The sequence below is a fragment of the Sciurus vulgaris genome (assembly GCF_902686455.1).
Source record: "Sciurus vulgaris genome assembly, chromosome: 10".
In the NCBI taxonomy this organism is placed as follows: domain Eukaryota; kingdom Metazoa; phylum Chordata; class Mammalia; order Rodentia; family Sciuridae; genus Sciurus; species Sciurus vulgaris.
The window spans coordinates 121946761-121966538 of record NC_136470.1 but is presented as its reverse complement, the minus strand read 5'-3'; the positions used below and the strand labels follow the sequence as shown (position 1 = coordinate 121966538).

The following is a 19778-nucleotide window of genomic DNA, read 5'->3' as shown; positions in this document are numbered from 1 at the left end:
GCAATGCTCATGTGATACCCTTTTATATTTTCTTAAATAAATTATGTATATATTAAATATAAATGTGCTTCACCGAAGAAGATCTACAAGCAATCAACATATGAAAAAATGTTCAACATCTCTAGTAATAAGAGAAATGCAAATCAAAACTACACTAAGATTCCATCTCACTCCAATTAGAATGGCGATTATCAAGAATACAAGCAACAATAGGTGTTGGAGAGGATGTGGGGAGAAAGGTACACTCATACATTGCTGGTGGGACTGCAAATTAGTGCAGCCACTCTGGAAAGCAGTGTGGAGATTCCTTAGAAAACTTGGAATGGACCTACCATTTGACCCAGCTATCCCACTCCTCGGCCTATACCCAAAGGTCTTAAAATCAGCATACTACAGAGATACAGCCACATCAATGTTCATAGCTGCTCAATTCACAATAGCCAGGCTATGGAACCAACCTAGATGCCCTTCAATTGATGAACGGATAAAGAAACTGTGGCATATATATACAATGGAATATTACGCCGCCATTAAGAATGATAAAATTATGGCATTTGCAGGCAAATGGATGAAATTGGAGGATATCATGCTAAGTGAGATAAGCCGATCTCAAAAAACTAAAGGATGAATGATCTCACTGATAAGCGGATGAGGACATATAATGGGGGGTAGGAGGGGTTAGCGTTAGGCTTAGGGTTAGGTTTAGGGTTAGGGATAAGGAGGGTGGTAAGAATGGAGGAAGGAAGGACTGTAGAGAGGGAAAAGAGGGGTGGGAGGGGTGGGGGGGAAGGGAAAAAATATCAGAATGAATCAAACAACATTGCCCTATGTAAATTTATGATTTTTAATAAAAAAATGGAAAAAAAAGAATAATAAAATTATGGCATTTGCAGGCAAATGGATGAAATTGGAGAATATCATGCTAAGTGAGATAAGCCAATCTAAAAAATCCAAAAGACGAATGATCTCACTGATAAGCGGATGATGACACGTAATGGGGGGTGGGAGGGGGGCAAGAATGGAGGAAGGAGGGATTTTATAGAGGGAAAAGAGAGGTGGGAGAGGTGGAGGGGAAGGAAAAAATAATAGAATGAATCAAACATCATTACTCTATGTAAATGTATGAATATGCAAATGGTATGCTGTTACTCCATGTACAAACAGAAACAACATGTATCCCATTTGTTTACAATAAAAATAAATAAATAATATTATTGAACTAAGAGTCCATAAAGAATGCATAATAAATATCAGATTTTTAGAAATAAAAATAAATAAATAAATAAATATAAATGATCAGGATAAAATGATCCTTGAAATAACTAATATTCTGATACATTTTCACAATGAGTTTTTCTTTTAAAACATTCCATCAGCATTAGAATTTAAAAAGCTAACAAAACTAACTTGATATACAAATGCTTTCTTCAACAAATAAACACATTTAATAAACAAAGTCGAAATACCAAAATAAGTGAATCAACTGCTTTACCTCTTTTTGTTTCATATCCAACTGACTCCTGAGAGTCTTAAGTTCCTGTTCACGGATGTCTAAGCAAGTTTCCAGAGCATGTGTCTGCCCTTCCCATTCAGATTTTTTATGAGCCACCATTATGTCAATCTGTTTCATGAGCTCTTGTAGTTCTGCTTCACAGGATGTCAAAAATACCCTAAAAATAAGAAAAAACATTTAGAACACAAAGCATATGTTCAAGTGGTTTTCCATCTTTCCACGTGAAAAAATATAACAGATTAAACTTACCTGAGGTAGAACAATGTCACTCAGCAAATTACCAGAAGCAAAGAACAGAATTTCTGAGCTTTTGCTTTTAATGCATTTTAAGATGGTTTATTCCATAGAATAGTTTGTCTTTCTCTAATAAGCAACCTAAAGCCTAAATCATTTGGCCAAACAAGATTGCTGTTTTAAATCTGGCTTGTGGAGTGAGACATCCATAACTAAGTCTTACGTGATATTTTAGGGAAGCTTTCAGGAAGAATCCAGGCTAGTCTACACCACATTCTCATCTAGCCAAATAAAAACCCTTAGAAGTAAATAGGTTATTATGCAGGAAAGTGATAATGTGAGTTTAAGAGCTAATTCAAGAAATTCACCTTGAGCCAGATTTATTTCAACTATTTGTTTCCACCTTATTTAGAAACTTACTGCAACCTACCTCATTATCATAAACTCACTGGTGTCCTTCCAAATTTCAGGAAATGCCAGACATTGCACAGGTGAAACAGAGGTAGACAAAGATGCAGTACATCCAAAGACATTTCCAGGAAGATCGACTGAGAGTTCTAACCACTAAATGTTTGATACATTTTTAAAAAGTATGTGATCATAGTGTCACCAAACCTCTGTACTTTTACTTTCGCTTTTAAATAGTAAAAATCTCAAGCTGGAGTGAAAGCAAGAGCCTAGCTTCACACTGCTGGATAAAACATCCTAAGGAGAGAGGCTGCAAACCAACATGGATCAGCTTACCCTGTGCTCAAAACGCTTGCTTCCACAACCAAGGCACAATATGGCCAGAGGTATGACTTAGTTCGCTTTCTAAACTGCAGTGAGAAGCCCAAGGGCAAAAGCAAACTTACCCACCATGTCCCCGATTTTGTATGCCTTCCAACAAAGCCTCCATCACCAAATCCCCTTTGCTCTGGCAACTGGAAAGGCAAAAAAATAATAATGATTAAAAAAGAAATCACAAGAAAGTGATGAAAAAATTCATCATTTTAAGTTCTAACATTCCAACTTCAACTTAAGAACGTGAATTGACAGCACACAAATCATGAGAAAATGCAGCACTTCTTAAGACGACTGTAGAAGCAAACATCACTTTATTTTTTAGAAACAAATACATTATTGATTTTTTTAAAAATCCTAATTGCTGTTGATACTCTCCCTCATTGTTCTTTGACAGGTTCTAATTGAAAGGGGAGGGTCTTTCCAACAGGACACCATCACGATCCACCTTACAAAATGAGTGGAGCAAACTGGAGGGTCATACACATCAGAGGAAAAGTACAGCTTTTGTTTGTTTAAAAAATAACAGGTGAAAAGGTGAAATGCATTGAGGTTACACTCCGTGGTCCATCATCTGCTCTGAGAGTCTTACCCTGGAGAAGACAGGTCCAGAACACTTACCAAAACACTCTTCCTCTCCTGAAAGGCAACCTCAGGGGCTCTCCTTCCTCTGCACTTCCTCTTGGTTCTTACCATTTTTTATCCACAGGAGTTACAAATTACAGAGAAGTTGAAAGTAAAAGTTTTGCATGTCCTTTTTCTTTCCTAGACCATTCATCCCTCAAGGGCAGAAAACTAGTCTTATTCATCTCTGCAGTTAAAGCTCTGGGTAGCATTTTCACATGGTATATGCTGGATGTATGCTTCAGGTCAATCTCCTTTCCCTCTTTTCCTACCTATCCCACACAAACTGGAGGCCTTAACTGGAGGACTACAGAAAAGGGTCCAGGAGAAACAGAGAGGAAGGGAAGCAGAAGAGATTGCTGTAAAAAGGGAAGTCACGACATGAAAAAGGAAGGTGAGAGTGAAAAAGGAGAGGATGCTTAAATTCAGAAGTGCCAATGTGCCATACCTTTCTCCCCTCTTATCACAAATCTTCAACACGTTCAAAGTCAAATCACTTTTACTCCTGTGAAACTATTCTCTTTCCTTAAGCCTTCAAAGCCTCAACCCTGAATTGCAGGCATTAGACAATGACGAAATACTGAAATATGGAAGTTCTGCCCTTTGTCCTAATGCCTCACCTAAAAACCATACTGCTTTAAGAAGTAGATTCCTTTCCTCAATAAATAATTCAATGTTATGCAAGGTGTAATGGCACACACCTGTAATCCCAGCAGCTCTGAAGGCTAAGGCAGGAGGATTATGAGTTCAAAGCCAGCCTCAGCAACTCAGTGAGGTGCTAAGCAACTCAGTGAGACCCTGCCTCTAAATAAAATACAAGTAGGACTGGGGATGTGGCTCAGTGGTTGAGTGCCCCTGAGTTCAATCCCCAGTACCCAAAATAATAATAATAATAATAATAATAATAATAATATCATCACAGTGGGGAACATCTTTGGTTACTTTTTTTGGTCCCATACTGAACTGTTAATTCCTTGAGAAGGTCCTTGCCTTTAAGTACTGTATGTAAAGTGCTTGGTATGACATTATTATTTAATAATTAACAGTATTTATAATAGATGCTTAAAGTAACTGAAAGCTCACATCCTAGTGGCCTTCTACACTTTGTCTAATTAAATCTTCACATCGCTCAGACACTATGACTTTGAGAAAACTGAGGGTTGGAGGGTTAAATAACCTGAGCATGGTAAACTGCAAATTATAGTCCTAGGCAGGGTGACTCTCAAGTCCCAACCCATGTACAATCTTTTTTATATTTTACAATATTCCAAGTCTTAAAATGCATCAACCTATCTTCTTTCACATTAATGGTGTCTTCTTGGTGAGAAATCAAATTGAACTGCAGCATGACATCAACTCATGACCACCAGGAGGCAGCAGTACAATAAAGTAACAGTATACATAAGGAAAAACTGCAACTACAGAAATGAAATAATGGTCTAAGACCTGGACAAAGATTCTTGTTTTAAAGAAAGGAGACAGGGAACCAACAATAACCTCTGCAGAAAACAAACTTGCTAACGTGTAACGTGATTCTTTGTCAATACCTTCAACTGCCTGAGACACCACCGAACACCACTGGTTCTCTTCCTTAGGGTCAGGTAAACAGCAAGATTTTCTGTGGACCTTTGTGACTTGAGTTTCTCACAGCTCTGTTATAGATTTCCTAACCAACCTGACCATCCAACTCTACACACTGATTTCTTCTTTGCCTGTGTCATGTGATACAGAATTATGTAAAATTATATCTTCTCTGTTCCTAATACTAAATACAAATTTAACTAAAAACCGTTTCATAATCTGCTACTCCTTGTTACTAGCCTGAAATGCTGCTGTAGTGAAATAGAAACTGTGTTGCACTACAATTGATACAACTTTACTTATGCCTGCAGTTAGACCAAGATACAAAGAAGCATAATTTATTAATTTGAACTCGCCTATGAAGTGAAGGCTGCAGTAAATCAGTGAAATCTGGAATTGAATGTTTTAAGGAAATACAGGTATTTTAAAATCAAGTCGAGGCAGGAGGAAAAACACTTTAAATCTTAGAGAAACAAGATATAAACAGGATGTCTGATAATAAGCAGCTCTTTTAAACCATTAATATACTGGAGTTTGGACCTCTAATTTAACCTTTTCATTTACAAATCAGGTAAAACATCGAGAGTATATGACTGAAATCAAATTACTCACAAAATGGAACACAGGAAGAAAAAGCCATGGCTAGAATTGGGGGCATACAAAGTGAAAGGACACAGCCTCGCTTACAGGAGGCTCTGTCCTTATCTGCTCAGTGTCCCTTGAATTACAAAGACTTAGGCTATAAGACTATGGCTGATAAACTACAGCTGTTCCAACGAACAATCAATAGTATCTACCATTTCCCAGAAAGGTTTCTACTTGGGCTGAAGGTGGAAAAAAACAGTGGCTAAGATGTCAGAGAAATTTCTCACACACACAAAAAAGGTAATCGTATTAAAAATAGAAGTACATAAAAATAAACTTCTACATGGAAAAAAAATTAGGCGAAGTTAAAAGAGAAATGATAACATTGTTTAAAAGTTTTACCACAAAGGGTTAATCACCCAACTCTATAATTAGCTGATAAAAATGTAAGGAAATAATGTATGGTAATTTGGTTATCTATAAATCTAAAGAAAAATGGGCAAAAGATATGAACAAGTAGTACACAGAAATGACCTTATATATATTAAAAAGACATACAAGTGAAATATAAATTAAAACTTTACATAAAATTGGCTTTTCTTCAGTATTGAATTAACCAAAAACTACAAGTTTGACAATATATTAATGAGGAAAACAAGTACTCACACATACACTGTAGGGAGGAGTGCAAATTGTACAATTACTATTGCAGATTTTGGCAATATTAACTGATATGTATTCACACTATGATCCAACAATACTACCTCTAGGAATATATCACAAAGATACACTGGGAAAATCCAAAATAACATACAGACAAGGCTATCCATGCACCACTATTTGTAATAGGAATACATGCTTATCAACAGGAACCAAATGAATATCCATCTATTAATGAAACACTATGAAACTGAAAAAAGGGATAACCATCTCTACATACTTCTATGGGGGGAGCAACATAAACTATTGGGTAGAAAAAGCAAGATACAAAATAGTATATATAAATAGTACCTTTTAACTAAGGAATGGTGAAGAGGAATGAGTATATGTGTGTATGTGTATGTGTGTGGGCGCGTGCGCCCTCGCACTTTTCAGTACTTCTTTTTAATGGAAGTGTAGTAAAATTGAAAGCTAAAAAGAGGCAAAACAGTTGTGATGGAAAAACTGGGATGAAAACTAAACTTCTCTGCATGAACTTTGTTTTAGGTACTTTTTTTTAACAGGAACTACTATGCCAATATTTTACACAAAATAAAACAAAAATTAAGAAGTACTGAAAAACTATAAACAAAATGAAATAAATCAACTAGATATTGAGTTGACAGTCAAACCACATAATGAATGATTTTGTATGTCTTTAAAGTAAAATAATTTTACTATATATATATCATTAGTGGCATATACACTAAGGATAAAAAAGAACTGCAAAGAAATTTGCACTATTAAGAATCATTATTAATAAAAATGGAATCATTAACTTTAAACCATTATATATAGAATAAGGGAAAAAAGAGGTTATACAAATGGCATTAGGCACCAAGATTCTCAACAAAAGCCAAGAAATTACAAATACAAAATGTTTTAAGAATCCACAAAATTAAAGTTAAGTTGAAAATAGTGTGAACTCTGTATATTTCTCTTTTTAAAAAAATGTACTTCCTATCTCAGGGCTTTCTGGAAGCCAGAGATTTATGAAGCAGAAACATATTTTACCAAAAAGCAAAGAAATTATCTAAACTACCAGTTATATCAAATGGAATAGGAGTGAACTTAAAAGTGCTCCCATTAGTCAAAGAGGAAACAATTTGAGTAACAAAAAAAAAAAAAAAAGAAAAGAAAAATCAATATGTTGAAACAGTTTAAATATATTAAAGTATATAAATTCATGATGATAATTTAAAAAGGCAAAAACCCTCATGGTTACCTTTGGAGGTTGCTAGGCCACCAACTCATTACTGTAGTCTGAAAATAGATGGAACAAATTAAGAATTTTTCTTGCCTTTCCTATACAAACTATATTTCAGGGTGGTCAAATTGCTAATGAGGGCAAGTTCTTCATGAAAGATTCCCAGCTAATAAATACTGAGGGATTGACAGAATTAGAAGAGCACCACTTTGTGACTCCTAATACAATAATGGATACATGGACTCTAAATCCATGAAAAGATTTTCCCATTAAGTGGCATCCTCTTGGATAATTTCATGGTAGATGGATTGGGCTTGCAATACCAGAATCCATACACAGCTCAATCTTAACATCACAAAAGGAGACAACTCAGACATTATGTGCCTCCCTGATAATGCAACAGAAATTTTCATAAATTTCATAACATGAAATTTACACATGAAATTTTCCTGCACCATCAAAAACTCAAAGCTGAATCTAATCAAGTTTCTAGATCACTATAGGTCAACATAACTTTCAGCAATTATAGAATTATCTATACCTACACTGTTTAAACAATAAACCACTAGACAAAATGCCACCACAAATTTGGGTAATGTAACTAGGGAGCCAAACTTGTTTCATTTTAATTAACTTAAATAACTACAACTAGGATGGCTACAATACTGAAGAGTGCAATTCTAGATCTAACCATGGCAGAGAGGACACAAAAGGAATGGAGTTACATATTAATACTATGTGTTAAATTTAGAATGGTAAGGGGAAAAGGGGAGCTAAGGAACTACTAAGATTAAAAAAATTTAAAGTGTGTATTTCATTTTATTTTGTACCAGGAATTGAACCCAGGGGTGCTTAACTACTGAGCCACATCCCCAGCCCTTTATTTTTTTGAGACAGGGTCTCACTAAATTGCTTAGGGCAACCGAAGCTGGGTTTAAACTTGCAATTCCCCTGCCTCAGCCTCCCAAACTGCTGGGATTACAGGTGTGGACCACTGTGCATAACTAAAGGGTGTATCAGCCCTATCACAGATGAATTTTTGTTCAGAACAAGCTAAGGTAAAAGCACTTAAAAGCACTGAGGAAACCTGTACCCTGACTGGATATTGATATTACAGAATGTTTATTAATTTATATAAGTATATGATAGTACTGTGGTGGTTTTAAAAAACTGAAAAATATTCAAACCTAGCTGGGGGTAGGGGAAACTTGGCTATGATAGAATGGACCACAGATGTTGGTGGCATCTGCCACAACATACATGAGAACAGGAAAGACAAATAAGCAAAGGTCTTTTCAACAGGAAGAAATGACATCAGTACAATTAACACATACGATTTTTACAAATAATTTTTAAAACTTGAATCTACATATATTGTAAAGGGCACTGTGCCTGAATATTTATAAATATCTAACTCACTTAAGTTTCACAGCCTCTTTTACTATACTGATCATTGGTAATGAGTCAAAAGGCAAGGAGCTCAGGATAAAAATTAGTCTAAGATGGTATTTCATTCCAAATAAGAAAATACAAGGGCTGGGGATGCGGCTCAGTGGTAAAGTGCTTGCCTAGCATGTGTGAGGCCCTGAGTTCAATTCCAAGCACCGTCAAAAATTTTTTTAAAAAGAAAAAAAAAAAAAAAAAAAAAAACTTTATTGTGCCATTAAGCTATAGCTATTAAGTATAAACGTAAATATCTGAAGGTAATGCGTAGTGATCCTTGGTTTCCTCTTCATATAAAAATAAAACGAAATCCAAGTAGATACATAACTGTATACACAGGAAGCATCTAACTATAAATATAGGGCATCATATGCTGCACTATTAAAGGCATAAAATGTAGTGCCCACAGTAATTCCAGTGAATTTAGGAGGCTGAGGTAGGAAGATCCCAAGTTCGATGCCAGCAGGGGTAACTTAGCAAGACTGTATCAAAACAAAACCAAACTGGAGGTGGAGGGCTGTAGGTCTGTGGGAGAGCGCCCGTTTTCAATCCTGGGGTAGGGCTCGGTATAAATAATCAGACAAGGCTCAGGAAGAACTATCTGTACATAAGTGTATTGTAATGCAACTATAAATGAAAGCTAGACTACTATCAGATTCATCTTTACTCCCCTGATACCATAATGGATATAAGAAAACCTAGATTCTGAGCCTAGATTAACTGTCTTCAAGCACCTTCGTGATTCAAGTTCATCAAGAGAGTGTCCTTTAGGTGGGGAGATAGCTCAGTTGGTAGAGTGCTTGCCTTGCAAGCACAAGGCCCTAGGTTCGATCCCCAGTCAACTGTCCTTTGAAACTTTAACTTGTCATTTATTTTCCATCCCTGATTTTGTATGCAAGAAGGCATCAAAGCTCTTCACGATTCTGCCATATTTCCTCACCTCCTGTACAATATTAACGTTTAAACCAGTTAGTTCATTTATTTTTTTAAAGTTGCTAACTTTAAAATCCCATTAGAAATGAGCCAATATCACTTGCGGTGAATGGAAAAGACGCCAGGAAACCAGAGCTCTAGCTAGACGCTGCCTGCAGACTGGGCAGTAGGGTTGCAGCAGGCCCCGAGCCTTTAGGAACTGGCTCCGCCGGGGAGGGGGCCTGGGAGCAGCTTGTCCACCCCGCACCCTGCGCTGGCTCTCCCGCCGGCCCTGCCTCCGGAGAGGAGCTGACCACCTGGCGGGGCCGAGCGGCGCACCGCGCGGGGCCATGCCCATCTTGGTGGAGCCGCGGAGCGCCGGCGGCGAGACCGAGGGGCGGAGCGCAGGTGTGGATTCGGGTCGGCAGCAGCGAGCCAGGCGTCTTGCGGGCTGCTGCGGGAACCAGCCGCGAGCCATGCTGTTGGGAGGCCAGCGGCACCACGGCGGCCAGCGTCGCCTACGGACCAGGGCTCGCCCGCTGGTCGCTGGCCCTCGGTGCGCACAAGCGGTTACTGAGCCGCAGAAAGCTGGCCCCGAGCCTTCCCGCCGTTACCTCGGGCCGGAGGCGCGCACGTGCGTCGCCGCCAACTTTACGTCCAGCCTGGGCGTCGGTACGTTCGTTCCGCCCACTGGCTCCTCACTTTTGATTGAAACAATGTCTTCTTCCTGGCTTCCCCTCCGTGCGAGCAAATGGGTTCACCCACATCCGGGGATCTAAGAGAAGAGCCTGTGGGTCACGTGATGCCGAGGGCGTGGTCTGAAGGTAGTGCTGCGGTGGCCCGCCTACGGTAAGGGATTCTCGCGTCCCCAGCCTATTTCTTGAAGAAGAAGCACCGTCTTCGTTCCTTAGCTTCGCACTTTCCCTCAGTCCCAGTAGCCGAGGTCGAGGCCTTCACTTCACCCTTAGAGTATTTTCCTTGCTGCATGCTGTGTCGGGTGGAAGGGGACTTCCTGTGGCGATGCTAGCCCTCCCCCTCTTTGTTTCCACATTTGGTATATCCAGCTCCCGGGCCGGAAGCGACGGCGGTGGGTGGCTTCACGTGCTGGTTCGGATGGTGGTAGCCTGCGAGGGTCAATTCTAGAAACGGAAAGAGTTTGCCTGCTTTGGTCGTAAAAATACATGTTTACCAACATGTGAAATACAGAGAAGGGCAAAATGAACCTCTCCCTGGGGAACGCTCTCGTTGCATGTTTTGTGAAAGACATTTCGGCACTGTAATTAGTTTCCCAATTGGTACCGTGTACTGCGCCCAGGGATCTGTGGGACCAATAGAGAACTGGGTGCTGGCGTCCCGCTCACCTTGGGCTTCGGAGGATGCCTCCTGAAAAAGGCAACCTCGGAGCTAAATTTTTTTAAACTGGTGTTAACCGGAAATACAGGGAATAAAAGTATTACAGACATTGAGACTCACATGTACAATAAAAACGTATTCGGAAAGCTGGGAATAAACATACTGTATGGGAAGTGCTTGGGACGTTGTGGCTGTGACCAGGGCATTCCTCTTTGATGCTTCCGGCTTTTCCAGCTCCTAAGAGCAAAGCGTTTTGGCGTCTGATCCTGGAAATAGGGTTTGATACCGAAGAGCTCATGCCTGCGTTGCATTTGGAAGAAAGGGTAGGCTTTAGTGGTGGAAGGGGGGCGAAGTGCAGAAGCTGCAAATAGTGACAGGTTTGGATGTGTTTTGAAGAGGAACAGGTGAAAAAGGATTGAGGCCAAATTGTGGAAAAATCTGTTAGGAAATCATTCGTTTGAAACAGACATAACAATCAGAGACGATACTACTTGGCCACAAAACTAACTTCTTTAGTGGATCCCATTGGAGCAAGAAACAAGCATTCAGGACAGAAACCCTGCTGAAACTGGAGTGATTAGAGAAAACTTTGCAAATAAAGGTGACATATCTGGACCAGGGAGGATCAGCAGAGGAAGTGAAGGGGATCCCAGGGCACCAAACAGAAAGGACAAAGGAGTAGATAAAGTAAAGGAGAACTTGTAGAACAGAGACTACAAAAGTATAACTAAACTGGCAGGTAAGGACTGTTTGTAAATTTCCTACACAAAGGATCCCTCAACAGCTTTTGAAATATTCACTGGGCAGTAGTAGATTAACTCGTTCAATACCATCATTCCAGATATGGGATACCTATAAAAATTTAAATTGTACAAGAACTATGCCACGTTTGGTAACTTTTGAAATAATGTTTCTAGAGTTCTGTTCTTTTGATAAAGCAATAGGTGAATGATTAGAACATTAGAAAGTAAATATGGAATATATATAAATATATATATATAAATACATATATGACACACAAGCTCTAGATTATAATTTCCAACCCATTTTCATGCATCCATGTCAGTTTTGTGAAACCCTTGCAGAATTGAAATTTGGGACTCTGGATTAATTCTGAGAAGCATTAAGACCTCACCTGGTTCACTGGTAGCAGAAGTAGTGGGTACCTTTTGCTTAAATTTTGCCTGAATCCTTATCTTGGGAGTAAAAGCCCTCCCTGCCCCAATTTGAGTATAGTTATCACCAGGCTTTAGAGCCATCTTGCAGTGGTGCTATCAGAGATAGCACATCTGTATGACACAGTTGAATTCTACTTGCAAAGATTGTTTTCGCATGATGAGTCCATAGTCTCAGAAACTAAGAGTAAGGGAGGGTGCCATTGGTGCCAATAGCTTCCAGCCCTTCAAGATTGTTACTTTATATCAGGGAGCACAGTAGGGCGATGGCTTTGATAAGAAGGCAGAGCCCAGACTTAGAAACAGTAAACCTAGAAGTACTGTCCAAGTCAGTAAGCCTATTAGATCACAACTGTTCCAGAGAAAAATGAATCAGCTGTCATCAAGGAGCATACTGACCACTTGGACCAGGCATCAAAGGGAGCGCAGCATTAAGAGTCAGTCGGGCCAGGCATGCTTGTGCATGCCAGTAATCCCAGCAACTAGGGAAGCTGAGACAGAAGGATCACAGGTTAAAGGCCAGCCTAAGAACTTTGTGAAGCCCTAAGCAACTTGGTGAGACCCTATGTAAAAAATAAAAAGGACTGGGGATGTGACTCAGTGGTAAAGCCCCTGGGTTAAATCCCAGGTACCAAAAAAAAAAAAAAAATCAGAGAAGGAACCCTAAAGAAAAGTAGAAACTATAGCATCATGGGGTTCGACCACTGTTATTCACCTGGAACTCAGCCTGGATGCACATTTCTTTACAAACAGCTGCCCTTGTTTTCTTTCCTTGAGAATTTTTGTCAGTCCTCTGGTTGGTCACATTGCTTAACCCAGCTCAGCATTAATTCGATATCTTCAGTTAGCCCCTGTGCCCAAGAATGCTGAGGTTTGAGTCCAGGCTGATGAGGGCTTGTGTAAAAACCATGCAGGAAGAGCTAGAACAGCTGAGAGGAGACTTGGCAGACAGAAATCAGGGACTCATCAGAGGCATCACGAACAGGGAAAGATGAACGTACAAGTTTAGAAAAGCTACATTTAGGTACAGTATATTTAAGGGTTTTATCTAGAGATGTGTTGACCTCCTGTCACACTCTGGGCTGTCAACTGGACTATGTCTGCCCAGTTTACACTAATACATCTGTCAGCTGAGGTGAGGAAAGAACTGGTCTTACAAATAAGTTGTCACCTGATCCATACAAGATGAGCCTTTCTTACAGTAATGTCATCCCCAAAACAGCTCCATGCTAACAAGCCTGGTGAATCCTAGTACTGAATTATACCAGCACTTCCGTCTTCATGTTGTAGAAATAACCTCTTTGGTTTATAGATCTGACAAAATCAAAGCTGCAGGAAAATGGACAGTGAGGTCCAGAGAGATGGAAGGATCTTGGATTTGATTGACGATGCTTGGCGAGAAGACAAACTGCCTTATGAGGATGTTGCAATACCACTGGTAGGTTATGATTTGAGCTGAGCACAATGGGTTAAAGTTATCTGGCAAACTTAGTGGAGGTGAGATATTGATGGAAGATGAACTAGTAGAACAGAGAAATTAGCATTCTTTTAACTCTCACAGCCTCTGGAGAGTATTTAGCCCAGCTCTTGTTATTATTGTTGTTTGGGGGCAGGGAGGTAATGGGGATTGAACCCAAAGGGATTTTACCACTGAGTCACATCCCAAGCCCTTTCTTAACATTTTTTATTTCATAATAGGGTCTTGCTGAGTTGCTTAGGGTCTCACTAAATTGCTAAGTCTGGCCTTGAACTTGGACTCCTTCTGCCTCAGCCTCCTGAGTCACTTGGTTTACAGGCATGCACCACCACACCATAACCAAACTCTGAAGAGAAATGTGGTTCCAAGAGCTGACATGCTCTGTTCTGTTAGGGGGTCATACCAGAATAGGAATCCAGATTTTCAGAATAATGCTCTGTCCACCACACCAAAGCCAGATGTAAACCAAGTTAAGAGTGTAGGGCCTAAGGCAGGAGCAAGAAGCAGCAGCATGTATGTTCCTTACTTCCCTGCCTGTGGCTTGTCAGTTTCCTGATACTTGGAGAAACTCACTTTCTTGGAATACACACACCTATCCTAGGTTCCCTGGAAAATATTCAGGGAATACCTGGCTTTTCTTCTTTTTCTTCTTTTGCATTTAGGACAACAGGTTCCTGGAATACTTTCCTTTCCTGATCTCTGGAAAACTAGCCTGAAAGGAGCTTGTTAAATCTTCATTTTGCAGGAAAGAATAGAATCAGAGAGAGGAACTTGTCCAGAGTCTGGCAGCTGATAAGCTGGACTTCATACCTAGGTCTGTAAAGCTCCAAATCCTGGCCTGTAAATTTAGTCATTCATTCATTCAGCAAGCATTTCTTTGTGCCTACTGCATGCCATAAGACTGTGTGAACATAAGATACAATTCATACCCTTGGGGGCGTCTAGAGAGGCAACTTGCAAATAAAGCAGTAAGTGTTCTAAGTAGGCACAGGAAAAACCACATAGTACAGAGAAGGGGAGTGGGCAAAGGCGCTGCAGCAGAAGGGAGAGAAGTGCAGGCTCAGAGTCTTGAAAGACTCTAGGAGATGGTGCGACGAGCAGGGTGAATGGAGACTGCACTTCATACTTATCACATAAGTAGTCAGAAAAGTTGGACATAGGTTTTGACAGGGGTATCTCATGCCACACTTAAGCCTTCTGCTCTGGAGACCTAGGAATGAATGGTCTTCAGTCCATGCCATACTCAGATTTGGCTTTCAGAAATCAGTACAGCACATTGTTAGAGATGACCAATATAAAGAAGAGGGCAAGCAAGACCAATTAGGAAACTATTGCAGGGGTCTAGGCAAGGGAGGTGGGCTAGAGCAGAATTGAGAAAATGGTGAAGCCAGGTGCAGTGGAGCATACCTGTAATCTCAGCTGTTTTAGGAGGCTGAGGCAGAAAGATTGCAAGTTGAATCAATGTAGTGAGACCATATCTCAAAAAATTAAAAAGGGCTGGCACCTAGATTCAGTCTCTGACAGACAAAGAAATATTGGAGACTTCCCAAATTTTAGAATTGTTTATGACAAGATATGAGGACCATTTTATGGGGATGAGGGAAAGAGAAATTTCCCTGCCAACTCTCAGATGCTAGCCTGGCACTATTGCTAATTGATACCCTTCTTTTTTTTTTTTTTTTTTTTTTTTTTTTTGCAGTGCTGGGGATTGAACCCAGGGCCTTGTGCTTAGGAGATAGACACTCTACCAACTGCGCTATCTCCCCAGCCCGATACCCTTCTTGTCTTGTGGTTCTAAAGCAATGTGTGTATGAGTTGGCTTTTACTGCATAACAAATCACCCCAAAATTTACTGACTTAAAACAACTACTTATCTCAATGTTTTATAACTCATTTGGGAGGGTGTTGTGGTCTGCACCAGCTCAGCTTATCACTGCTAGGCTTCCTTATGTTGCATAGTCAGTCAGTAGACTGGGGGCTACATAATCTAGGACAGTCTCACACATCTAGCAGTTAGCAGGATGTCCTTGGGTAATGGGCAACTGGGCTTTGGTCTCTCGTATCCAGCAGGCCAGCCCAGATATCTTGGACTGAGGGGTCCAAGAGCAGCATCAGAGAGAACTGCAGAGCCTTACAGGGTTTAGGCCAGGAACTTACCCACAGGCTCCACAGCTGCATTCTGCTGGCCAAAGCAAGTCAGATGATGTCCAAGACCCAGATTAGGAAAATAGACACTACCTTTGGATAGGAGTAGTTGCAAAATAGCTCCAGCCGTTTTTCCAGTGTACCATCATAGATGGTTATGTTTATAATACTTTTATTTTCTAGATACTTGTGCAATTTTATGTGTTGGTGTTCATTACAAGAGACAATAGTCACCAAATGAGAGACATATTATTTTAGAAAGCATAGCACAGATGGGATGGGATTAAGCAGAGTTGCTGCCTCTGTCTGAAATACTTCAGTGACCAAGGACCTTATTCTTGTCAGCTATTAGTTATTAGGGCCAAATATCCTTAATCTGGTCTCTCAAACTTACATACTTTCCAATCTGTACAAGTTTGTTTGAATCTCAGTCTTATATTTGTAGAACAAGATGAATGTGACTCAAAAACACTTGTACACATTGTAAGTAAATATTTAATACATATTAAATGTAATCTTAATGGGGGAAAAAATACACATACCATGAAGTGGCAAGAAATCATAAGTATGAACATTATTACCTAATAGTTTGCTGACCCTAAAACAGCATAAATTCAGTTAATTAAAATGAAACATGCTGCCAGGTTGTTTTAGTCAGCTTTTTCACTGCTGTGACTAAATGACCCGACCAGCACAACTGTAGAGGAGGAAAGGTTTATTTGAGGGCCCACAATTTCAGAGGTCTTAGTCCACAGAAGGCCCACTCCATTCCTCAGGGCTTGAGGTGAGGCTGAGCATCATGGCGGAAGAGTGTGGCAGGGGGAAGCAGCTGGCATCATCAGGAAGCAGAAAGAGAGTCTCTACTCTCCAGTTACAAATATGTATACCTCACAGCCACATCCAGTTCTCACCTCCTCCAGCCACACCCAGCCTGCCTCCAGGTACCACTCAGTTAACCCACCCAGGATTAATTCACCTTCTTACATTGTCTCACATGTGAGCTTTTGGAGGACACCTCACATCTAAACCATAACACAGGTGCACAGCACATGGCCTGTGATCCCAGTGGCTTGGGAGGCTGAGGCAAAAGGATTTCTAGTTCAAAGCCAGCCTCAGCTAAAAAGTGAGGTGCTAAGTAACTCAGTGAGACCCTGTCTCTAAAATACAAAATGGGGCTGGGGGTGGTGGCTAAGTGGTTAAGTGCCCCTGAGTGCAGTCACCGGTGCCCCCCCCCCAAAAAAAAAAAATGCCACAGCGACTTGGCAAAACTTTGTCTCAAATTTTTTAAAAATTGAAAGGACTGGGGATGTGGTTAAGCACCCCAGGGTTCAGTCCCCACTACCAAAAAGAAAAAGAAATATATGGGTATCAGTGAACTTGGGCACAAAACAATTTTGTTAGTAATAAATTTCAATATGAAGTATAAGGAAGTAATTCCAGATTCTTTAAGCTTGACCCATGGCTCACTGTTTTAAGAAAATTGATACTTTGCTGTTTTTTATGTTGCCGTACTTCACCACTAGAGGGAGAGCTCTGGGGGCATTTTTTTTTTTTTTTGCAGTATCAGGGATTGAACTCGGGTCACTTTACCAGTGAGCCACATCCCCAGCCCTTTTTGTTTTTTCTTTTGAGACAAGAGTTTCCCTGAGTTGCTGAGGCTGGTCTCAAACTTGCTATCCTCCTGCCTTAGCCTCCTTAATCACTGGGGATTGAACCAAGGCCTCCTGTTACATTTTCATTGTCCCTCATTACTGCCTCTACCTTCATTATAACAGAGATATCTTTAGAGAAGCATGGTTTTTGGATAATTTCCTGTGTTTACAGAGCATGCCATCAAATCCAGTATTCATTTAAACCACCCCCCCACCCCCCCACCCCCACCAAAAGATTAGTGTTCCTCTTTCAGTGATCCTGGCCACTCATAATAACAAAGGCTCCTGGATTACTGGATGCCCTGCCCAGTGCCCTGCACGTGATCTAAATTATCTCATTTAACTTACAGAAGTCGTATGAGATGACGGCTACTTTTTTATCCCATTTGCCAAAAAGGAAGAAGAAAAGGCCCCCAGGATTTGAATACCTTGCCCATGTAACCCAGCAGATGGAAGAGTCCTGGGCTTAGGTCCTAATTGACTTCTAGAAGCTTCTCCCCTTACCCTTTGCCACACTGCTTCCTGCATAAATGTCAGAGTCATGCTGCCCACTGTTCCCTCCCGTCTTCCTGTGGACTAGGCCATGTTTGAGCAATGCTTCTGATGTTTTCCTCCCATCTGTTTATTTTGGCTCTTTCTTTGGAATACACATAACAATTGTGCCACATGTTCCTAGGAACTTAGAGGTTTTAATTCCAAATAGTCTTGAGTCTTAAGAAGTTAATGCAGATTATTGTTCTGAATGCTCATTATACCTTTTCAGAATGAACTTCCTGAACCTGAACAAGACAATGGTGGCACCACAGAATCTGTGAAAGAACAAGAAATGAAGTGGACAGACTTGGCCTTGCAGTACCTCCATGAGAACGTCCCCCCCGTTGGAAACTGACTCTTGACTCCTTTCTCATGGATGGATTTTCAAAAATATATAAATACAAAATGTTTTCTTTCAGTCTCCTTATTCAGATCTTTGAGTAATAAATCCACATTCAAAGTGTACACCCTTTTAGTTTGAGGCAGCAAAGAGCAATGTGAAAATATTTAGAATGGGAAACAGATTTCTCAGGAATGCAGAATATTTGGGTCTTTAAACCTTAAATTCTTCATTCACTCTTTGGTGTTTGAACATGACTGGTTAAACATTTGCTTTTAACTCCAGTTTTGCTTTATTATCAAAGTTTAACACTGCAGCTTCTGTGCTGTGACATAAGTGGTTGAAACGATGAGAGGGAAAGACAAAGAAACAGGAAGCCAGACATAGGAGGATCAATGACTTCTCATAGTTCCCCACCTTGAAAAGCCTTCTAAAAGCTTTGAGCCTGTAGTTGTGTATGCCCCATAAAGGTGATACCACTCACTGATTACTGAGATTCCTAAGATTTTCCACGCTTTTTTTTTTAATACCGGGGATTGAACTTGGGGGCACTCGACCACTGAACCACATCCCCAGCCCTATTTTGTATTTTATTTAGACAGGGTTCACCGAGTTGATTAGTGCCTCACTTCTGCTGTGACTGGCTTTGAACTTGCGATCTTCCTGCCTCGGCCTTCCAAGCTGCTGGGATTACAGTTGTGTACCACAGTGCCCAGCCTTCCATGCTATTTTCAAACTATAAATAAATATACAGATTAAAAGTTATCTGGGGGCTGGCGTTGTGGCTCAGTGGTAGAACACTCACCTAGCACGTGTGGGGCATCGGGTTATCCTCAGCACCACATAAAAATAAATGGGAGTATCGTGTCCATCTACAATTAAAAAAAATTGTTTTAAATAAAGTTATAATTATCTCTGCTCTCCCTATAACTATCTTTGGTGCAGCTAGAAAGAATCTGGCTAGATGGGCCCCTAGTTTTATCTAGTAGTGGCATTTCTTATTTTCTCAAAGCCCTTACATATATAACAAAAACACCACAAAGTGGTGTTCTTTATGCATTTATATAAAGAAGATGTGATTTGGAAAACACATTCATATATATTTGTCTCCTGGGATTATCGCATCATTTTTCTGACTGGATCTTTCTGTTTACCCATTTTGGGTCTGTGTCTGTGTGTGTATGTGTGTTGTGCTGGGGGTTAAACCCCAGGCCTCATGCATGCTAGACAAGCGCTCTACCACTGAGCTACACCCTCAGCCCCACTTTACCCAGCTTTTAAGAAAAAGAAGTACATCACAATGAGCACATTTTAGGATTTCAACCAGAATCTTGGTTCTAGCAGTTCTGCAACCCACACACATCAGGCTGGTCTGCTTCATCAATGGTCCAACCTAGAAGTCATCATCTTCAGAATAAAGATCCCTCAAGGCACCAGACCTGTCAAAAACTGAAAAAAATGCGACCTTATAAAAAGGAAAGTTAATAAGGAAGAAATTTATACCAAGAAGAAACTCAGCTT

The 19778-nt window shown here is 40.3% G+C and overlaps 2 protein-coding genes across 6 annotated transcripts in view; one reads left to right on the top strand and one right to left on the bottom strand.

The window, feature by feature from the left end:
* CEP63 (centrosomal protein 63) overlaps positions 1 to 10330 on the bottom strand; it is a 52476-nt gene extending 42146 nt beyond the window's left edge. The window contains exons 1-4 of one of the 4 annotated variants that reach the window (XM_079156037.1): positions 10196 to 10319; positions 7245 to 7282; positions 2602 to 2670; positions 1493 to 1670 (exon numbers count right to left, since the gene is read on the bottom strand). In XM_079156037.1, coding sequence (XP_079012163.1) covers positions 1493 to 1670; positions 2602 to 2670; positions 7245 to 7273 — 276 coding nt within the window. In that variant the 5' untranslated portion in view covers positions 7274 to 7282; positions 10196 to 10319. The other 3 variants (XM_079156036.1, XM_079156039.1, XM_079156038.1) reach the window with 3 other exon arrangements.
* Positions 10292 to 18335, top strand: ANAPC13 (anaphase promoting complex subunit 13). 2 transcript variants are annotated; one of them, XM_079156048.1, is made up of 3 exons: positions 10292 to 10430; positions 13422 to 13547; positions 18147 to 18335. In XM_079156048.1, exons 2-3 carry the CDS (start codon positions 13449 to 13451, stop codon positions 18270 to 18272), a joined length of 225 nt encoding a protein of 74 aa, XP_079012174.1. In that variant the 5' UTR covers positions 10292 to 10430; positions 13422 to 13448; the 3' UTR covers positions 18273 to 18335. The 2 variants fall into 2 exon arrangements, with proteins under 2 accessions (XP_079012174.1, XP_079012175.1); XM_079156049.1 differs by lacking the exon at positions 10292 to 10430 and adding an exon at positions 11120 to 11257.
* Positions 18336 to 19778: the final 1443 nt, after the last annotated feature.